This window comes from Larus michahellis, chromosome 2, assembly GCF_964199755.1.
Source record: "Larus michahellis chromosome 2, bLarMic1.1, whole genome shotgun sequence".
NCBI classification, from domain to species: Eukaryota; Metazoa; Chordata; class Aves; order Charadriiformes; family Laridae; genus Larus; species Larus michahellis.
In genome coordinates, this window is record NC_133897.1 from 49,656,229 (window position 1) to 49,675,842 (window position 19,614).

Genomic DNA, 19,614 nt, shown 5'->3' on the forward strand with positions numbered 1-19,614 from the left:
ATAGACTACCATCCCTCATCTTTAACTTAGAAAGGACACTACTAGACCAATCTGCAACTTCCTTGGTTGCTGCTAATGACAAATACCTACCGTCACTCCATGTTTCGGGGAACGCAGAGCTAGCCAGGGAATCCAAATGATCAGTCCTCACTACATAAGCCAGTGCCTTAATGAGCAGCAGTTTATACCAGAAAATTTAGTTATCTGAAATGAATTCATCTTGGCAACTGTCAGCACTGAGAAATAAATGGCTACGATCCCATGTTTTGAAGCGTAGATTTGATTCCATGTAGCTACTAAAGCAGAAGGGGTTGGTTATGTGTCACTCTCTGTGTCACTGCCTGTTCTGACTAGCTGAGGATGGATGGCTAAGGAGGAGTTTGGCAATCCACGGCTGCGACGCAGCAACAGGAGTGCCCCGAAAGCAGCTTGCCATCCAAGCAGTGCCCCTTCTCTCAGCACGTGGCTGCTTGGCTGGTGTCCTCCTCCCGCCGCACAGGCACAGTGCGGAAGATTAGAAACCTGTCTGCAAAAAAATGAGCAAAGCAAAAAACACTCCTCAATCACCGCAACCCAGTGCTGGTATGTGGGTGGAAGGGCCTGGGAGTTTAGACTGCTCAGACGATGGCTCAGATCCAGGATCTCGGTTGTAGCCTTCTCTAAAACGTTTCCAGCTCTGCATGAGATACAGAGAGGCTTCTTACCAGGATTCAAAGTATAGGTGAGGAGACCAAGTTTATTAGGTCACAAAGAATATTCTGGGAAAGATGCCACATAAGGGAATGTGGAGAGATGGCAGAACATCCATAACCTCCATAACCGAGATGGCCATTCAGCTAAAGCTGGTTAAGCTTGCTAACCCCAGGCTTCTGCCTGCCTGCCCACTGCCAATTTATCCATGTCTGAGTCCATTACAGCCCCAAGATCCAGACTGAATCGCTCCCAGCTTCCTCTGGAGGCAAATGGATTGGGACATATGTTCCCCAAAGAAGGGGAGGAGGGGAAGCGAAATCCGTGAGCTCTCGGGGGCTCCCCTGTTGCTGCTGCAGTGCGGGAGCTTGGCATGGCGAAGGAACTTGGCTTACCCTAACATATCAACACACGTGTCACTGGCATCAGCTAGAATTTGGTCTACTGAGCATCTTGTGTCAAATAAGAGAGAGTGCTTCTTATTCTGGGCTCTGTAGTATGTGGTTTTCTGAGTACAGAAACGTATAGGTAACAGACAATTAGAGGAAGTCAGAAAAGCAGACTCAAAGACAGCGACCGGTCTGTCTAGTGCATCTAATGCTGAAATGCTACAAAACAGAGTGAAAAGTAGTTCTAAAGGAAGAAAACCCCATGTTTTTCCACTGTCATCTTCAGGGGTGGTGCAAGTGTCTCCCTTGGGGAGAGCTGACATTTTATTTTAGTTAGATAATTTAATGTGTCATACAAAACCCCATGAGTCAGCAGCTGAGTATGCGAGAGGGATGCAGACTGCTCTCGACAGGTTTGGTTAGTCCTCGGTGTGCATCTCCTTACACTCGCCACGTCCCACATTCCCTCTCCACATCTGCCCACATCCCCCCTTTCCTTCCAACCCAGGGTACTCCCTGCCATAATGTCAAGGAGCCAATTTTCCCAAACAACTGACCCATATAAAGCCTGCATTTGGGAGCACAAAGAGCACTGAAAAGATTATCTTAGCGTTTCGAAAACTGATCTATAAACTACAGTTTCTCTATCAATTTTAGTTCAACCAGGAGTGAAATGCAGCCTAACAGCCCACGGCAGGAGTGTAAAATCTGTTTTGAGAGGCAGAGAACAGTAATTCATTCATTCATATGTCCAAGGGGGATTAGATGAGGGAAAGTCTCTGGGAGATGAGCTGAGGTTTGGCCAACTTGTTGGGACTCGCACCTCTGCTCTCACAGAGGAAGCCACGGCACTCCCCAAAGTCTAGTCTCGTGCCTTCTCGGAGAAGCCACGGGTATTCTTAAACAAAAGTAGTTCTGTTCTTCCGCTGCTCGTTTGAAAGTAATCAGCTTGCAAGTGCACCAAACACAATTACTTTCAAACAGGGCACAGACATCGCATTGTGCATCTAGCCCACGCCGCCAAGAACCCCTGACTGGTATCCGGTTATAGAGGCCAAGTGTTCGGAATAAAATCATATATTAAAAAAAATAATAATAAAAAATCGACAGATGTGCGCACACACTGAGCTGGACTGTGCAGCACACTGCGGCTCGCCGCAGCTGGGGATCAAAGCACGCCGCCGCAGCGGCAGAAACACCAGCAAGCTCTGAATGAAAGGAGTTTGGAGGAGAGCGATGTAGGGAGGGGGGCCAGGGACAGAAACCTGAGAAGGTTGTACTGCACAGGAGACGATTACAGGCGAAGACCATCATAGACAAAAGAGAAGGTGAGCGCTTTCAGCCCTGGAAATTCCTGGAAGCCTGAGGGAACTCACCTGGCAGTTTGGGCCAGGCTCTCTAGAGTCTGGGTAAGAGCATCGCCATCATTCTTCAGGCTCTCTGAGCACTTCTCGTTTGAAGTTATCTGGAACAAAAAGAAAGAACCGTTATCAAAGGCTTAGTAAGAAATTCCTCTCTGTCATTTTTTGTGGGATAGGGGAGAGGGAAACAAGTTGTAGCATTTATTATAATTGTAAATGGAATGTGACATTAAAGAGACCCAAGAGAAAGTCCCTTTTACTGAACAGGATTGAATTTTAGGCACAGACCATCTAAAATGTCTTGGCTTAATTAACAAGATTCACTCTTGTTCTGAGTCTCTGTATGTGTGCAAATTCACACATCACAGTCTGCCAATCCTGATTTCATCCTTAGTACCAATGCGAATACAAGCCCCATTTAGCCTGAATTCCAGGGAGATCTCGGGAAGGCAGCCGCTTTCATTTCTCACTTCAGGGAAAAGATAACCAAGTTTGTATCAGCCTTCAGATCAGGACGCAAGGGGTTTCTCAGAGAGGAGCCAGGTTAAAATCACTGCAACGTTAGCAGTCGCGTGTTGAAATTTTTCTTGCCGCTCATCAGCCATTAGGAACATTACCTGCACAGGACTGTCACCTACAGAGCAGGGGACTGAGTGACCAAAGCTATATGCCCTTTTGTGTCGAGTGAGTCCTGATTATAGTTGATTTTGCTGCTGGTGTCTGTTATCATGCTAATTTGTAATGACTGTTTTATTGTTTCTCCAGCCTTCAGCAGCACAAGTACACAGCTCCAAGTGGCCGCACATTTCCTGACCAGTTAAGCAGGTGATGGGAAGGTCACAGGGGACTTGACATGAAGTCTCACGGCACCATGGCACAGACAGACACTGAATATTTGGCAGCTGGCTGAAAAAGCTCTCGTATCTCAAAAAATTACTGAAAAAAGAAAGGTTTGCACATCAAATCCTGCTTGCAAAGGTAAATAAATCTTGGCCGAAGAGAAAGGAAAAGGAGGAACAGAGCAACTGATTATTTCAATAGTGGAGGAGTTAAAGCTTGAAATGATGACTTCTAATCCCAAAATCTGGCAAGGACTTTTAAGGTTTAGCATGCCGCGGCTGGCCCTATTTACCATTGATCAAGCATCTTAGTGATACGCCTTCCCATCTCCCTCTTAAATCACAAGAGAAGGTGTATTTGCGGCTGCCATCCCACCGTAATTTATCAGCAGCGATTCTGCAACAACGGTGTCACTACATCTATAATCATAACATCCTGTAGTTAAGCAGTAAGAGGGAACAGGGACGCATCTGAAGTAAACTGAAATGTATCCTGTGTGCTGGAAAAAAAACAGTGATGCCGTTACCTAAGTACAAATCATTGGTAAATCCTGATTACAGGTCATTAAACCTTTTTACTGTCTTGAGGTTTATATCTGACCTCTTCAATTTATATTTCAGTAATCCCTTCTTCTTTACTTGTCACCCGTTAGACACAGAAGATATTTTGTAATCTGGGTTCTGAATGTGAGAACAGACACATAATAGTTGCAATACAGCTGCAACACGAGGAGAAGAGCGCTTTCGCCACAAGGCATTGCTTTTCATTCCTAAAGAGAGCTTGCGCCTCTGCCAAACGCTTCCCCTAACTTCTGCAGCTCATCAGCCGCTGCCACGTTCTTTGCACTTGCCACATTCGTAGCCCTCATTTATCCTGCACACTTGAAGGAGGAAGAGGTCACAGAGGGGGAGGAAGGTCCCTGAAGGCTGGATCCTGCTCCATAAAACTACGAGGTCAAATAAAGGTGACAGATACCTCTAATTCTAATCCACCCTAACTGTTGGGTGCTGGTGTCTGTACAATCCTCGCAGTCTTTGTGCATTATATGTAGACAGAACATTCAGAATATGTTCAACTATAAAATCTGGTACCAAAAAAGAGTTTTAACTCTAAAATGCTGTGTTTCAAACAAAAACTTAGTCCTACTGAGTCATAGGCTCTGACTCTAAGCTTGCCCATGTTGCAGCATGCCTTGTGTCATTATTAATAATACCTTTCTGTGGATACAATGCATTTGAATGGAAAGGATTAAAACGGCTTTATATGCACAGAAATGGACAGAACAGAAAGACCCATGAGATCATCTGCCCCATCCCCCTATTACACTTCACTGTTCAGAGCAGCTTGCAGCCACAAGCAATGGGCTGCTGCGATACCCATCCAGAGGGGCTGCTCCCCTCTCTAAATAAAATGCTTCAGTAAGATGCTTCCAGCAGAAAAGCTGGAACCACAAGGAGAGAAAGAACCAAGCGTTTAACAGCACGATCTGCCTACAGACCTTTCAAATTAAGTCTAAAACAAATTTTGGACACATTTTCTCGAGAGCGTCAACTAACAACTTCACCCAAGCCCAGGTGCGCTGGTGAAGAACCGACCCGTCCAGCCGGCAGTGCCACCTGCACACACAAATGGGGAACCCACACAGACAAAACGCGGCTGCATGGATTTATGTGGGCAGCTGGGATTTCCACACCCACTCTCGATCACCCGTGTCCAAAAAACTGCTTTCTCTCTACCACCAGGCATCCACAGCACCGGCCTAGGAGAGGACCACCACTGCAGTAGTAGGAACGCTGCCGGTTGAACTGCCAGTGCCCTGCAGCCAGCTGGACCTCAGCTGCCTACGGCTTTTTGTCAGTACTCCCATGCCTGACACAGCACCTTTTTTTTTGCCCCTTTTATATCAGCCTGTGTAGTAGATCAGATTGCTCCCTGAGCCATCAGAAGGTCTCTCGCATATGACAGATTAGATTCAGCTTCACGTAAAGCTCATGAGAAATGTTGTCTGAATCACTGTTCACTTTCAAGGCCCAAGACAAAACTTTACCTGTGTTTTTTATCTAAAAATTGTTCCAATTTTGTGTTCATTTTGTTCCACAGGCAAAAATAAATTATGACAGCACATAAAATCATCAGTAACCAAACTTGTAGAAATGAACGTATTTTTCACTCAGTTAATTATCTTTTTTTCTACCCAGAATTGCTGTATCTTTCATCCACACCACTTCTAGTTCTCATTCACTTGGAATTTTAACAACTAGTTTAATGATCTCTTGTAATATTGCTATTTGTTAGGGCTGGCTACCACACATACTCAATGACATAATCAATAGCTATTCCTTTAATTAAAAATGTAATTAAATCTCAGTTTAGTTGTACACTCATTGCAATTTAACAAGAATTTCAAAATGGCTTTTCTTTTATTAAGCTAATAGCCATTCGGCAGCTTTCCTTTTTTACAAGGATGAGCCATAAGGAATACCATAATTGATAAGTAAAGATCAGTATTTCCTAAAATTTAGGGTAGCTGTTCAGGTATCATAGTGCTGCTGAAGGTAAGCGCGGGAAAAGACACAATATGAAACATTTACTGGATAATCATCTTCACTAATAAATTGAGGAGTCTTGGGTTCTTGGTCTAAGTAGGAAGTGATTTTTGCAATTCAAGTTGCAAGAAAGCACGGAAACCTAAGGGACAATTACTTTTCTTAAGGCTGGTTTCATAATACTGAACTGCTTTCTCTGATTAGTCATAACTTGTATTTTGTAATTTATAACTGAGTTAAATGACCTAAGCAGTAAACTACTCTCTCATCATTTTGAAGAGAAAGAAACTCTCCTGCTTTGGTGAGGTTTCAGGCAAACCATAAGCCTGATGCCTGTAACATAAACTGGGAAATAATGTAAAATATTGATTGGGTAAAAATAAGGAGCTTTTTATTTGAAACTTTTTTTGATTGAAGAAAGGCCTCTGGAGCATATTTAGCTGCGCTTCAAGTGTATCTTCTCAAATAAACAACTGCTGGAGATGTTTACCATTTCCACACTCAGCAGATGCTTTTCTACAAGCCATCACCATGCCTGCATACACAGATGCAAGTACGGCATTTCATAAATGCACTTTCTCACAGACTGGCTTTTTCTCTTTCCCAAACACGTTTAACATTTTAACCTTGTAAAGTGATGCTTCCTTACTTTCTCCTCAAAATTTAATACAATTAAGCTAATTACCTCTGCGGGATTGGTTCGCTCAAGTTCTTGCTCATTGGCTGAGAGCAGCCACACAGGTAACACAGGAGCTGCCGCAGACCGGTTTATCAGAACCACCAGATACTTGTAGGTCCAATGTTAACAGCACTTGAATATCGACACATGCTGGGAATAAAGTACCACTTATCCCCAGTTGGAGGCTTTCCTGTGAATGGGAATTGTATCTTCAGCTAAAACTGCAGTAAAACCAATCACCAGTGTATTTTTCTTCTGTGCACTACCTAGGACCCGATGTAGGACATGAAATATACTTTAAAAATTTTTTCTGAATAAAAAAATTAAAGAATTAAGCACACTCTTATTGCCTTCTAGACACTATTTCAAATAATGTCTTCACAGTAAGTACTGTTCCCGCAATTTAAAATGTGCATCTCGGACTCCTGCTTCCACTCTTGACTGGTCGAAGGCACTGTCAGTAGGATACAGCGCCTTTCATCGCCACCCAAAGCCGCTGTTTCAAATGCTGTCTGGGTTGGTGGTGATTGAAAGTTGACGGCTATTCACAGCTGCTTAGTGTGACCTTATTCCCATTTTTTAAGGAACAAATGTCACAAAATATAGTGGTGTCAAAAACGTCGCTATAGCTGATGTGACAGCCCAGCAAATAAGTCAATGGGATGGTAACTTCAGAAATGAGGCACAATGCCTGGGCTGGAGGAGAAAACCTTCCAGTGTCGTGGCCCATCTTATGCCTATCCCAGGGCATTTAATGGTACTTTTCCTCCCAGGCTGTCAGCGCTGAGCTATTCACAAGCACTGCAGTAATCAAATAAAACATGTCACTTGGTTTGTCATTCACAACCCACGATGACATGGCCAGAAATATGCAGCCGTTCCTTCTTAATGGAGAAGCACGATAACAAGAATAGACTGCAAACAAGGACTCGTTCAGGTGAGCATCTATGTGAAATAAAACTAACAGATCCATTGATCATGTTCAGACTTACTAAATATAAATATTTCTTTCATTATAAATCCTTCTCCAAGCATACACATTAAGCTGGCCGTGCCCAGAGGAGGTATATCAAATGCATTCATCACTTCTGTAGGCCTGCACGCTTACTCACTCTTACAAAGTAACGTAGCCCTACCTTTGCGTAACCAATCATAGAATAGTTTGGGTTGGAAGGGACCTTTTAAAGGTCACCTGGTCCAACCCCCCCTGCAGTAAGCAGGGACATCCCTGACTAGATCAGGTTCCTCAGAGCCCTGTCCAACCTGACCTTGAATGTTTCCAGGGATGGCGCATCTACCACCTCTCTGGGCAACCTGTGCCAGTGTTTCACCGGCCTCATTGCAAAAATTTCTTCCTTGTACCTAGTCTAAATCTACCACCTTTTAGTTTAAAACCATTTGCCCTTGTCCTATAGCAACAGGCTCTGCTAAAAGTTTGTCCCCATCTTTCTTATAAGCCCCTCCTTAAGTACTTTTTTTTTTTTGCCTTTACATAGGCAAGTGAAGGTCACATTTTTTGTTGCTGTGGCACCGTTTCCACTGGCTGGGAAGAGGCAGGGAGGTCTGGATGGTTCCCACACAGTGAGTGAATAACACCATGGCATGGGGAGTCAGCAGGGAGGCAAGAGGCAGCACAGCTCTCCAGGTCAGAGAAGTTAAGCACGAGCTGCCATTTATCTGGGAAGCGCTCTAGCTGTCAGGCCTATTTTATATTTGTGGCAGCAATTTTTTTTAAAAAATAAACCAAAACAACTTAAAACAGCAATAAAAAAATCCCAGCTCTTTTGCGAGTTGTCTAACCTGGCATTTGCTGGATGTGCTCTAGGCAGGCACATGGGACTGGACCCTTCAAAGCGCTTAGGTTCAACCAATTTACAGGTTATTTAATGAAAACTAACGATAACTCTTGCCAGGCTACGCAAGCATAGCAGAGGAACACCTGAGGACGGTGTGCTCACAAAGACACTGCATGCTCGCTAGGATGGCCACAAGTTATTTTTGCTCTCCATAATGTACAAAAGCTCATTCTAAAAGCATAGAAACCTGCCTGGCGTTCCCCCCATCACAGCGTACTTCCTTGGTACTCTTCTCTCTACACATGGTTCAGCCGAAGAGAGACAGACACAGAACGTGTGTGTGGGAAGAACAAATCAAGTCGGACAAGTTATATTTATGTTACTAATTGCCAACTCATTTGAACAGGCCTGAGCAATGTTGCGGGACCATAAAAACAAGAAATGAAAGTTACAAAAGCATGAGCGTTCCAGGTGTGCTTTGGCAAGCATATTGCAGTCAGGGATTGCAGACACACAATTACAAAGACTTTGTGGCCTTCAGATCCTGCAAATACATGTGAAAACAAGCAGGTATCTGTGACAAAAAAACCCCTACATCAGACAGCTTAGCTCTGATTTTAGAGTTCAAAAATCTTTTTTTTTTTTTGCTCTTTATGGATAAAATTCTTCTTCCACTGAAGTCAGCAGCAAACTCCTTTTGACTTTGATAAGGCCAAGATTTCATTCGACGTGTTTTGTTTTCTTCTAATTTGTATGTGTGTGCAGGTTTATTCTAAGTTCAAAGCAATTTCCACCGGTAACTTGGAAACGTACCAGTTTTCCGGCAGTCTAAAAGCCACACTGTCTCGAGGACTATTCAAAGAGAGAACAAGGAATGTCTCCCACACGCTATATAATTGTTAATTGATTTTGGACGTTTCTTGACACCTTCCACTTTGAGGCTATTCTTTGCCCTTCAGCATATACATAACGCACAGCTCCGTGACGGTTGTAAAGTTGTAAATTACCAACTCTAAGGGGCATTATCTAAGCATAAGAGGAGATTCATAAAACCACGGGGTAATTATTGAATAGAAGACTGCTCTCTGTCTTGTTTGATTTTTTGATTTGCTTTTAATTACTAGCAGTGTTCTCAGCTTGCTTTCAGGAAATAGAAGATGTCTTTATAACCCAGAAAATATCCATTATCACAGTTTCCATCCTCTGTAACTAGTGAGTTTAAAATATTTGACTTAACAGAACTAGATAGGGCAACCTCTTCCCATCCATCAGAACCCGCTGTCCACAACAACTTCATTAGCAAAAGTGAACTGCAGTCCTACCTAGCAAAAGGTGTCTCAGGTGCCATGGGAGACTTCCACATAGTGTTGCAGTATTAACAAGTTACGCATGCTCACAACCCAGCCCAACATCAATATGACATTAAAAATAAATGCTTGCCACCCTGTTGCTGGTGATCTCATCTGCAAAGTCATCTGCATGCCAACAACTCCCTGAGATACCACTTCAGACTGGTTTCACTCTGTCCAAACAATGATCCCAGCTGCCTCAAGCATCAGCTTCAGCAAAATGGGGCCACATACCAAGCTTATACAAACCTCCCGAGCCCCTCAGATCCCTCTTTCCTCAGCTCCCAAACAGCTGCCTGTCCTCACCTTGCTGGGTTCGATGAGGCCACCACTTCCCAGGTACACCTCACCCTGATGGTCTTGTATGATTTCCTCCTTAAAAAAGGAACGGGGAAATCCACTGGAATACTTTTTTATTACCACAGCAGGTCCAATTTAGGCTCAGATCCTACGTTCATATTTCTTTAGGAGCTATTATAGAGGATCCTCGTTGTCTTAGAGCAAAAAAAAACCAAAAAGCAGTCAAGAACACACACTGTAAAACAATGCAAGAGGTTCTCTGCATGTCTAGATTTCCCCTCAAGTTCATAATTCCCTGGATCTCTCATATTCAAATGTCCTTCATAGTCTCCCTTCATCAGCTTTTCTTCTAAAATAGCTACTGACAAGTAACTCCAAATTCTTCTTAAATGTTGATTCCTGTAACTCTTTTACCGGTGCCACTGTCTTTTATGGCCTAATAATTCAACTCATGAATCAGACCCCTGAATTCCAGCATCTGTCATCCCGTATATCTCCCTGTAAAATCACAAAATAGTCTGACTGCAAAGTTTTTTTGGAGTTATATCCAACTTTATAACCAGTCATATCCTGCATGGATTACGGACAGTCGTCTTTTCTTTTCACGTACATGTTCTTTTCATATTCACCTAGTACAGCTGAACCTAGATCTTTCACTGCTATATTTTGTGCTATGACAATTCAAATAATTTCAAATATTTATATACTTGTAAGGGTAAGAATCATTACTACAGATAACTCATCTTCTCACTATTAGGAAAACCAGTGACGCCCAGAACATATTGGAAAGTACTGACCTTTAAATGACAATTCTCATACAGGAGAAATATGCAAGGAACCAAGCAGTTACTAATATCATAAATGCTTTTATATCTAAGGACACAAACACTTGAGCAGCCATGCCTGTGATGCTCAGGTGAACTGGACAAACGCCTGGAAACTGCCGAGCATTTGCAGTTTACTGAGGAATTTTGAGTTTTAATTCATACAGCCTCCAAAAAAATACTACCTCTAACCTGACGTTGTCTCTTGTCCTGCTTTAAAATGCTCCTCATAAAGATAAAAGATCACTATGCCTTGACAAAGGCAGAGTGATGTGAACAGATGCTGTCAAAGTTGTCCTTATACAGATCCACTGGTACAATTCCAGTCTGATCTAGTATGCAAAATCCCTGGCTTCCCCTGAGTAGAAACTTGATATGGCATTGATTAACTTTCACGGAGGATGAAACAAAATTGGAAAGCTCACCCTCACATTGGTTATAGTCTGGACCTGAACACAAGACTCTAACAACACAAAGTCTGTACAATTTAACTTAATGTTTTAGATTTACCAGTCCAAGAATGCAGGAATATGATGAGTTAAATTAAGAACTAACACAGATTATGAAAAGTACATACGTAAAGAATAAGAAGAGTAGCAAAATCTTGTTAGGAAACCATTATGAACTATGATTTTTAGCTAAATATTAAAGCATTAAATATTCGTTCCTTTGTAGCCTCTATAGACTCGGTTTCTATGGATACATAAAACTTGGGCATAGAACCCTCGAGGTTTTCCTTAAGTAACAAACATGGATAATCTTTCATATACTGAAAAAAGACTAAAAAAAGTCTGATGATTTTTTTTTTCATTAGGGGAGAAAAGCATCGTTACATTTATGCTTTATGTAAAAAGCAACTAGGAATGACCGAACAGGGATATAAGTCTATAAAACACCAATTTCTGAGGAAAATTATGCTTTATGTAATGGTTCAATTTCCATAAAATTGTAAAAACTGTCATAAAAACAAATGGACTTCTGAAATCGATGCTTGCTTATCGTCATGTGACAGATGGCTCTGACTGCCTGGCAGAGAGCAAACAGCTACCTAGTTGGTCCTCGCTGACCTCAGAGAGAATCATTTTGGTCTATTCACTTTTTTTTTTTTAATGAGCCTGGTTGCATTTAAGTATCTTTACGGCAGCTAGTAAGCCATCCATGTGCAATTACAGAGAGGAGGTCAAAAGGAAGTAATAGCGATGAGCCCAACAGATGACACAGCTAGGCAATCTCAACAGTATTGCACTATGTAAAATTACAGTGCACTGAAACACCAAATGAGTCCAACAATCCTTTTGTGCCCACAGAAACAACGAATTAGGACTCCATAACAAAAACAACAGCGATAGTCACTGAGAATTACACTGGCTTTGAATTATGAATCAAACAAACTGGTTGCAGGTTTCAGAACTGCCGGTTTCACTGTACAACCCAAAGCAAAACATCTGTCCATGTGAAAGGAGAGCATATTTCTCATTACTGGCCATGGCAGTATTGTTTTTCGGACAGTTTCTGTATCTATACATAATCATACTGGTCTCTCAGTACCCAAATACCAGCACAGTGTTGGGGGGGATGTGTGTGGTCTCGGAAAGCAAACATGTTCCAAACAAGGGGGTAAGAAACTTCCCCCAGGAACATGACTCCGCAGTATGTCAGACACTGGAATAAGACTTTTCATTCTTGCTGCTCTCTGAAATTAAGGGCAGATCCCATATTTGATCCCCCCTCCGCCAGTGTCATTAAAGAGCAGCCATTACAAACTGACTGAATACTTTAATGTCAGTTGTGAAAACAACCATCAACGGCAGCCCAAATCTGCATTTAATGCAGACACACATATACTTCCAGACCTACGATACTTATTCCAAATAAAAATAACAAGATTTAATGTAGAATGAACAGTTCAATGGGCCAAGTTGCATGTAAGTGTTCACAGTTACTTCAGAGGTCATCGCCACTCACTGCAGCTCCCACAAGCCGTCAGTATGTTCATGTTTTGGTTTTTGTCAACAGTTGTCATTTCATCGAGTTGTGTTTGGACTCCACATGCTTCACCCTTTGTGAGCCCTGCTGTTTTACTGACATCGAGAAACTAGTGATTCGACAATTTCATATCCATTTTCCTCTCCCTGCCTCAACTCACGTATACCTGCATTTGGCTGACTATCACAGTTTAATCGGTGACTGGCAGGAACAGATTCCTAAGTATCTTTCCCATGCTTTTATCAATTCATTGAGTTCCAGCTCCTGGCAGCCTGTGTATAAGAGAAACCCTTGCAGCTGTCCCCAGTATAATGCCATCTCACTGTTCTTTATAGTAATATTTCAAGATACAGACAAATATAAACACCGTAGAGCTTCTTTACTGCAACTGCAAAAACAAAAGGGCTCTAATACAAGGTTAAATGATTTACAGTGGAAAATTGCAAAGAGAAGATAAATCACCTTTTTCTCTCAACACAGTGCCATGCAGCCATCTTCATCTTTTCTTATCAGCTGCCATTTCCAACACATGCAAGAAGTGCTGTTATTATGCTAGGGAGCAAAAAGGATCAAGCTCGTCACCCTGGCAGTCTTCTATCAACAATAAAAGAAAAAGATACAAAGACTGCAAGTCCAACATGATGTCACTAACGGGTGACATGCGTGGCGATGCATTCCTTTACTGTTAATAAAAGAAGTCAGGGAAGACCAAGGCTAATTTTAGTTATCAAGTAGCTGGTAACTCATCCCTGACTGTATAAAAAGAAGGGCAATGCATGACAACTCCGCGTAATACTTCACGGCAGACAGAGTGAGGGCAACAGGACCAGAGGTCTGTGCAGCTGGTGGGCACGGGAAGGACAATTTTGTCCTAATACACCTGCCTAGTTGTGATCACCAAGGAGAGACAAGGCGAGGAGGAATATATCACAGTGTCAAGAAATGAATGTAGAAGTTAGAAAATAATCTGCTTAAATTGTTCATCCGCTCCACGTAGAAGGCTGTGTCTGGCACAGTTATCACAGATACTCCTGCTTATCTTCTCCATTGCGTAGTTAAACAAATTTTAGCTAAATTAATATCATGCAATTAAGTAAAGAGTCAAAGAATCACAAGTACTTGAGTTAAAGCAGCTATAGAAATTACCAAACAGTTAGCTAGAATGTGAAATTTAGGTATATATGCACCCAGTTAAGGCAGCTGGCTTGAACCACCACTGATGGTGATTTACATTAATCTATTTTACTCCATGCGGTAAAAGATTGGGGTGTCCATACAGTCAGCTGTGTTGTCTCAGCCAAGGTAGTATTAATTTCCAACTGAGCAGGCAACAGTTCCATTAACTCCTTTGCCTTGATGGCACCATGATGGATGTCCTTATTTTAAAATTAATTTTAAAATTCTGAGCAAGAAATTGCTAGCAACAGAGGAAAGATGCTAGCACAATTATTTTTAATGCATCCTTATTTTTATAAAACATATTTGAATTGAGATTAGTTACATCATCCAGTAGTTATGTTGTCCAAGAGCCTTGACAAATGGGTTTTGTTGGGTTTAGTTGCCATAGTTTAAAAAAACAAAGAAACAAACAAACAATTCATTGCCCCAACTGTTTGCTCCATTTCATGGCCCGGGGTTCTTCTCCCCAAAGCATGAAGGGGACAGTAAGATCCCTGGTTATATCTCACTTGCTCTGGTTCACTTATTAGCTTAAACAGCTGATGAAGGTGGGCCTGCATTAACAACGGGCTGAGACATGTTTCCAGTTCTGTTGAGTGGGGATAGCAGAGAGGCAGGACAGCCAAGCGGAGGTGGCAGTGGACCAGGCAGGGCAGCAGAGCCCACTGCAGCCAGCATCTCAGAGCCTTTACCATGAGCTCACAGCCTTTTGTCATTAAAAGGTGGACATAAGGAGGCAGAAAGCTGAAAAGATCAAACTTTCAGTGAAGAAGTAGGTCCACAACAAAAGGGGAGTCTGTCCTTCCGTTAACACAAAATCTGCTGAATTCCCAAAGAGGAGAGGCTTTTTCCTATAGGAATTCAGCAGTTTAATTTGGATAGGAGAATATTCACTGGAAGACAAGCTGACTGCTTCTCTTTCTAACCGTAATACAGCAGAGATTGACCTTTGCATTCTCATTTCGATGCTTATCTTGAACAAACAGCCAAGAAGTCAATGTCTACAGAGAAAAAATTAGGGAAGTGACTTCTCCCTAAAAGTGCAGAGCAGGTCCTAGGGAAAATTTTAATAAATTTGAGTCCAGCTGCTGTGGCTGAATGTTAACCAGCTTTGTGATGCAGTGTTTATTTGGCCATGAAATGCTTGCTGAGACAAGTTAAACTTCAATCTTGAATTATACAATTAAGTCTTTCAGGGAGAAAAAGATCCTTTGTAGTTTTTGTTATCTCAAAATACGTTATATTTGAGTATCAGCAGAAGAACAAACTTTTGCTTATGTTACATACGCATCGGCTTTTTGCTTTTATCTCGTGGGTGAATTTGGCGTTCAAGGAATGGGTACCACTGACTGAAGCCAATCCTAATGAACGCCAGGGTTCTGACAAACTTCACCCACGCAGATCAGGCAGTGAACCTTACACCTGCCTTACAGCACCGCCACTTCGGCAGTCTTGGCGTCAGTTGAATAGGCAATCGTATCAAACCGTGTACAAAGCGGCTACCGAAATGCCAGCTTTCAGCTATGATCTCATCAGGATGTCAAGTGAATATTTTTTTCATCTCGTTTTCTTTCTGACTGTGGGGAAAAAATTATAAAGTACTATTATCACATGGTAATATTAATAATAAATACACACAGGTCCCAAATAAAGTATTGCTAATTTAACAAAGCAGTTTGTTTTCTCTTAGAGGTTTCAAGTTAAAACTCTTCAGACATTTTTGCTGATGCGCAGCTAATTACATCATTGTTTTGCATTTGCTATTGCACAATGACCATGAACAAGGTGTGCCTTAAAATTAGATGTTGCAGCCCATACACTTAACCTGATTAGGTCAATAATTTAAATATTAACAAAGTTATGGAAATGAACGCTGTCAGATTCTTGTTTAAAAAGATGTCATTATATACCCCTGCACTGCATTCTTTTAAAAACATGGGACTTAAATGTTTTCAGACACGGAATGAGCATCTGGACGTCTGCCACAAGATACTACCTTTTGCTCCTGTACCCACTGTGGCTGTCAATCTCATAACTGTGTCCTCCAGGACAAGGTAACTGAGTCACAGTGCAAACTTAATCACAACACAACACAAAGCTGATGCGATGATCTCATTACTGTTCCAGGAAAAGGAATCAACTCAATTCCTATTTACACCAGCAAATCTAGCTTTCAGCAAAGACCTACAAAGGCCCTGACCACATAACAGGGAGAACAAGTAACATGAGTGGCACCCTATTAAGGAAACTATTAACGCAAGCAAGATAGCGATACTGAGAGTTTTAAAGAAAGTCTCAGTGCTTTGTCAGAGGATTTTTGAATTTGAAAGGAGTTTTGAAGTTTAGCCAAATCTATGATCCTTTTTGGTAAGGTTGAGGTACCTGGAAGTTACCTTTATGTCAGGTTAAAAATAATTTTGTACATTAAACAAAAGATTTATTGCACCGTTTCAAGCACTCAACCCAATCTAAATTGGCTAGGAGGCTCTTTTTGAAGCTCTTCACCCTTTTTTTAATATTGTATTTGTATTATTTTCTAGCATAGTATCAGACATGCAGAAACAAAATCTGAAATGACTAAATCTGACTTAAAAAGAATACCTGTCTGATCAAAGCCTCTGGCTCACCGGTGTTGGCTGTTTGGTTTTGGGGGGGTTTTGGGGTTTTTTTTTGTTCTGTTTTTTTTTCTTTTTTGGAACTAACTAGCAGGAAAAGTCTTATCTTCTAAGAGTTGCACTTAAAACTGATTGCTTATAAAGATTTGAAGAATGATTGGGATTATCATTCTAAAACAGCACCCAGGGGAACTGGGTGGATCAAGGGATTGCTAATGAGATATCGAGTCTTTCACATCTAAACTGCTGATTTAAATTCAATCCGAGACAAAGATCCCCCAACTGGTGGACATCTGATGATCCGTAAGAAATGAGGTGATGTTCTCATTCTATTCTTAGAAGATACATGTTTTAAGAGCACTGAACTGCCAGCAAAATTGGGCCTCTTTGCAGTGAAACCAAGGAATGAATTGATAATGAAACAATTTAAATTAACTTTTATCCCTCAATACAGTAATATAAAACAAGGCTTTGGCTTTCTGGATCAGGTTTAGATCACACTTACTTTCCCCAACTTGCTCAAGATAAGAGTTTCAGCCTCTAAGACTACTACAGTAAATTAAAATGAAACACTTCAGTAAGGTAAAAATTACTATTTAAGTTCCAGAGTAGCTACATTAGGCTTTAATGACTTATAATTTACAGAAAGGGCAGTGTGAGTGACTCAGACAACTTTCTATTATCCTTTTCTGCAGGAGCAGTCATTATCACATGTCAGTTGCTCAGAACATAGCACTCTCTAGTCCTCCCTCTTATTTAATAAAAGCAAATTAATAATTTCCAATCATTTATTTACTCAGTGAATTTAGACCCTAGTTTGATTCATAAATTACAGTAAATGTACTATTTTGATTAACTTACAAGCCATAGCTGTTCTACAGATGTTTTGTTTGTTTGAACATACTTTAGTCTATGAACTATTTGCAACTCTTATTGCCGCGATTCTTGATTTACTAATTGCATTTGTAACAGATCAACTGTACGACATTTTACTGTTTCTCTTTGCTGGCTATCAGGTCAGACCGAGAGTCCATCTCCTAGGCCTAAAGCTCTTTGCTCTTGGTACATGACATGACTATCCACCTCAAATGGCTACCATTCAAAGCAAGCCCATAGCCAGTACAGGGAAATGGACTGACCTTATCTGCATATGAATCAGTGGGTTGGGCACACACTAATTGCTACAGCAGGAGCAGAGCCTGTTTCCCTTACTCAGCCTTCTTCCCTCTTTCCTTCCTCCCAAAAAGTATTCCTTCCACCAATAACACAAGTCCCTTCTCCCTGGAGGAAGGTCCCTTGCAATCCCATAGCAATTACCACCCATGTGCAGGAGGGGAACCCACCAGAGCTACCAGAGCAAGACTCAGTCGTGTGCTGGTGGCACTGCATGGAATGGGGGAGGCTAGAGGAGTTATTTGTTGTGACTTTCAAAGGATCCGTCTATTGAGTTCATTGCTCTACCAGGGAAAACACCTTCTTCCTGTGCTAGGTCCCAGGGTGAATACACAGAGATTGCCCCTTGGTCCAGGAAGAAGGAATATAGGCCCTTTAAATAATATAAGGTGTTGACCATCCACAGATGTCTCCTCTCCTTCCATGGCACCATCAAAAATTTCATGTAGGTTCTAAGGTGCCCCCTTACAGCAGGCATGCACAGCTAGCCAATGCCACTAAATGCAAGACAGGTTCCTTAGCAGGAGGTGAAGAGGGATGCCACAATATGTGGAAGAAGGCACCTCGAGCGAAGATACCATTTCTTCTCCTGCTGATCCGTTCCTAATTGCCTTCCTTTTGTGCACTGCCTCCTGGATGCTGCTCACCCCAGGCCCAGTTTTGCTAGCCATCCCTCCACACACACCCATGAACAGAAGGGTGTCATCCTCTGATAGGAGGCTGATAAGATGTTTCTTGGTACCCTTCTACTTTTCCAAGGAGTAGATGTATGCACATGCTCCAATTGCCCTCCCAAAGGGTCTGGATGTGCAATCAGAGAAACATGCCTCGGGCCCACCGGTCTTTCTGGATCCAGACTTTACCCTCTTTCTCCTGTCATTCAGTACACTAGGTTGAGTAAGACAGGTGCTTTCAGGCTCTAAAATATCTTACACCAGATGCCAACTTGTCACAGTCCTCCACCAACCAGCCTTTTTCATGTTGCTGCAGCACAAGGACTGGCACACGCCTTCCCTACATCCCAGCACCTTTACAATGAGGAAAAGACATAATTTCCTCCCTATCAAGAAAGCCCAAACTTCCAAAAGGCCTCTAACAAAGCCCATATCCTCTGACAGGCTATTGTAAGAATGACCACAGGTTGACCTTGGCCAAAATTAAGTTTGTGACCAATACAGACAGCAGGTAGCAGTCCATGAAAGGGGTTGACCAGCCAGAGAGGAGTTCATTACTCATTTCTGGGCTCATGGACATTTTTCTTGGGCCAAAGTTCTACCAGCCTCAAGGCCTGTATAGTTAGGATGATTTTTCCCTCTATACATTATTCAGTATTTATCATTACTGAATGTTATCTGCAATTCTGTCATCCATTCAATCAATATTTTGAGCCATCCACAACTCTTCGCAATCTGCCTTAGTTTTGAATAATTCTGTCTTTGTCATAGTGCTCTTCATCTCTTTTTGCAGGCAATTTATGAATGCATTGGAAAGCAAAGATTCTGGTAGGTTTATGACAGTAATCTACATTTATGGTGCCAAACTAGCCATTTATTGTTTCCTATCATTTAAGCTGTTATTAATCTGTGAGAAGAACTTTACTCTTTCTCATGGGAGCTTAGTTGGTTTAGGAAGTTCTACCTCAAGAAAAGCCTTTCCAAATCCACGTTCGCTATATCAATTCTTCATATACTGTTGACTCACTCAGAGGAACTGGAGAAATATGACTTCCCTCTCCAGACATTATATTGACTGTTACGTAATGTGCTATATTTATCTTTCTGTTTACCCATCCTTTCCTTATTATCATATCTAACAGTTCAGCCTTACAGAAGTCAGAGTTAATTGTTTGCAGTTCTCCGAATGATCCCTGGAGCCCTTTTAAAAATT

The 19,614-nt window shown here is 41.8% G+C and overlaps 1 protein-coding gene across 7 annotated transcripts in view; it reads right to left on the reverse strand.

The window, feature by feature from the left end:
- The window catches only part of ULK4 (unc-51 like kinase 4), a 248,934-nt gene that overhangs the window by 2,876 nt on the left and 226,444 nt on the right, over positions 1–19,614 (reverse strand). For all 7 annotated transcript variants that reach the window (XM_074575248.1, XM_074575250.1, XM_074575252.1 and 4 more), the window contains one exon: positions 2,456–2,544. In XM_074575248.1, the coding sequence (XP_074431349.1) occupies positions 2,456–2,544 (89 nt within the window). The remainder of the gene's footprint in view (positions 1–2,455; positions 2,545–19,614) is intronic.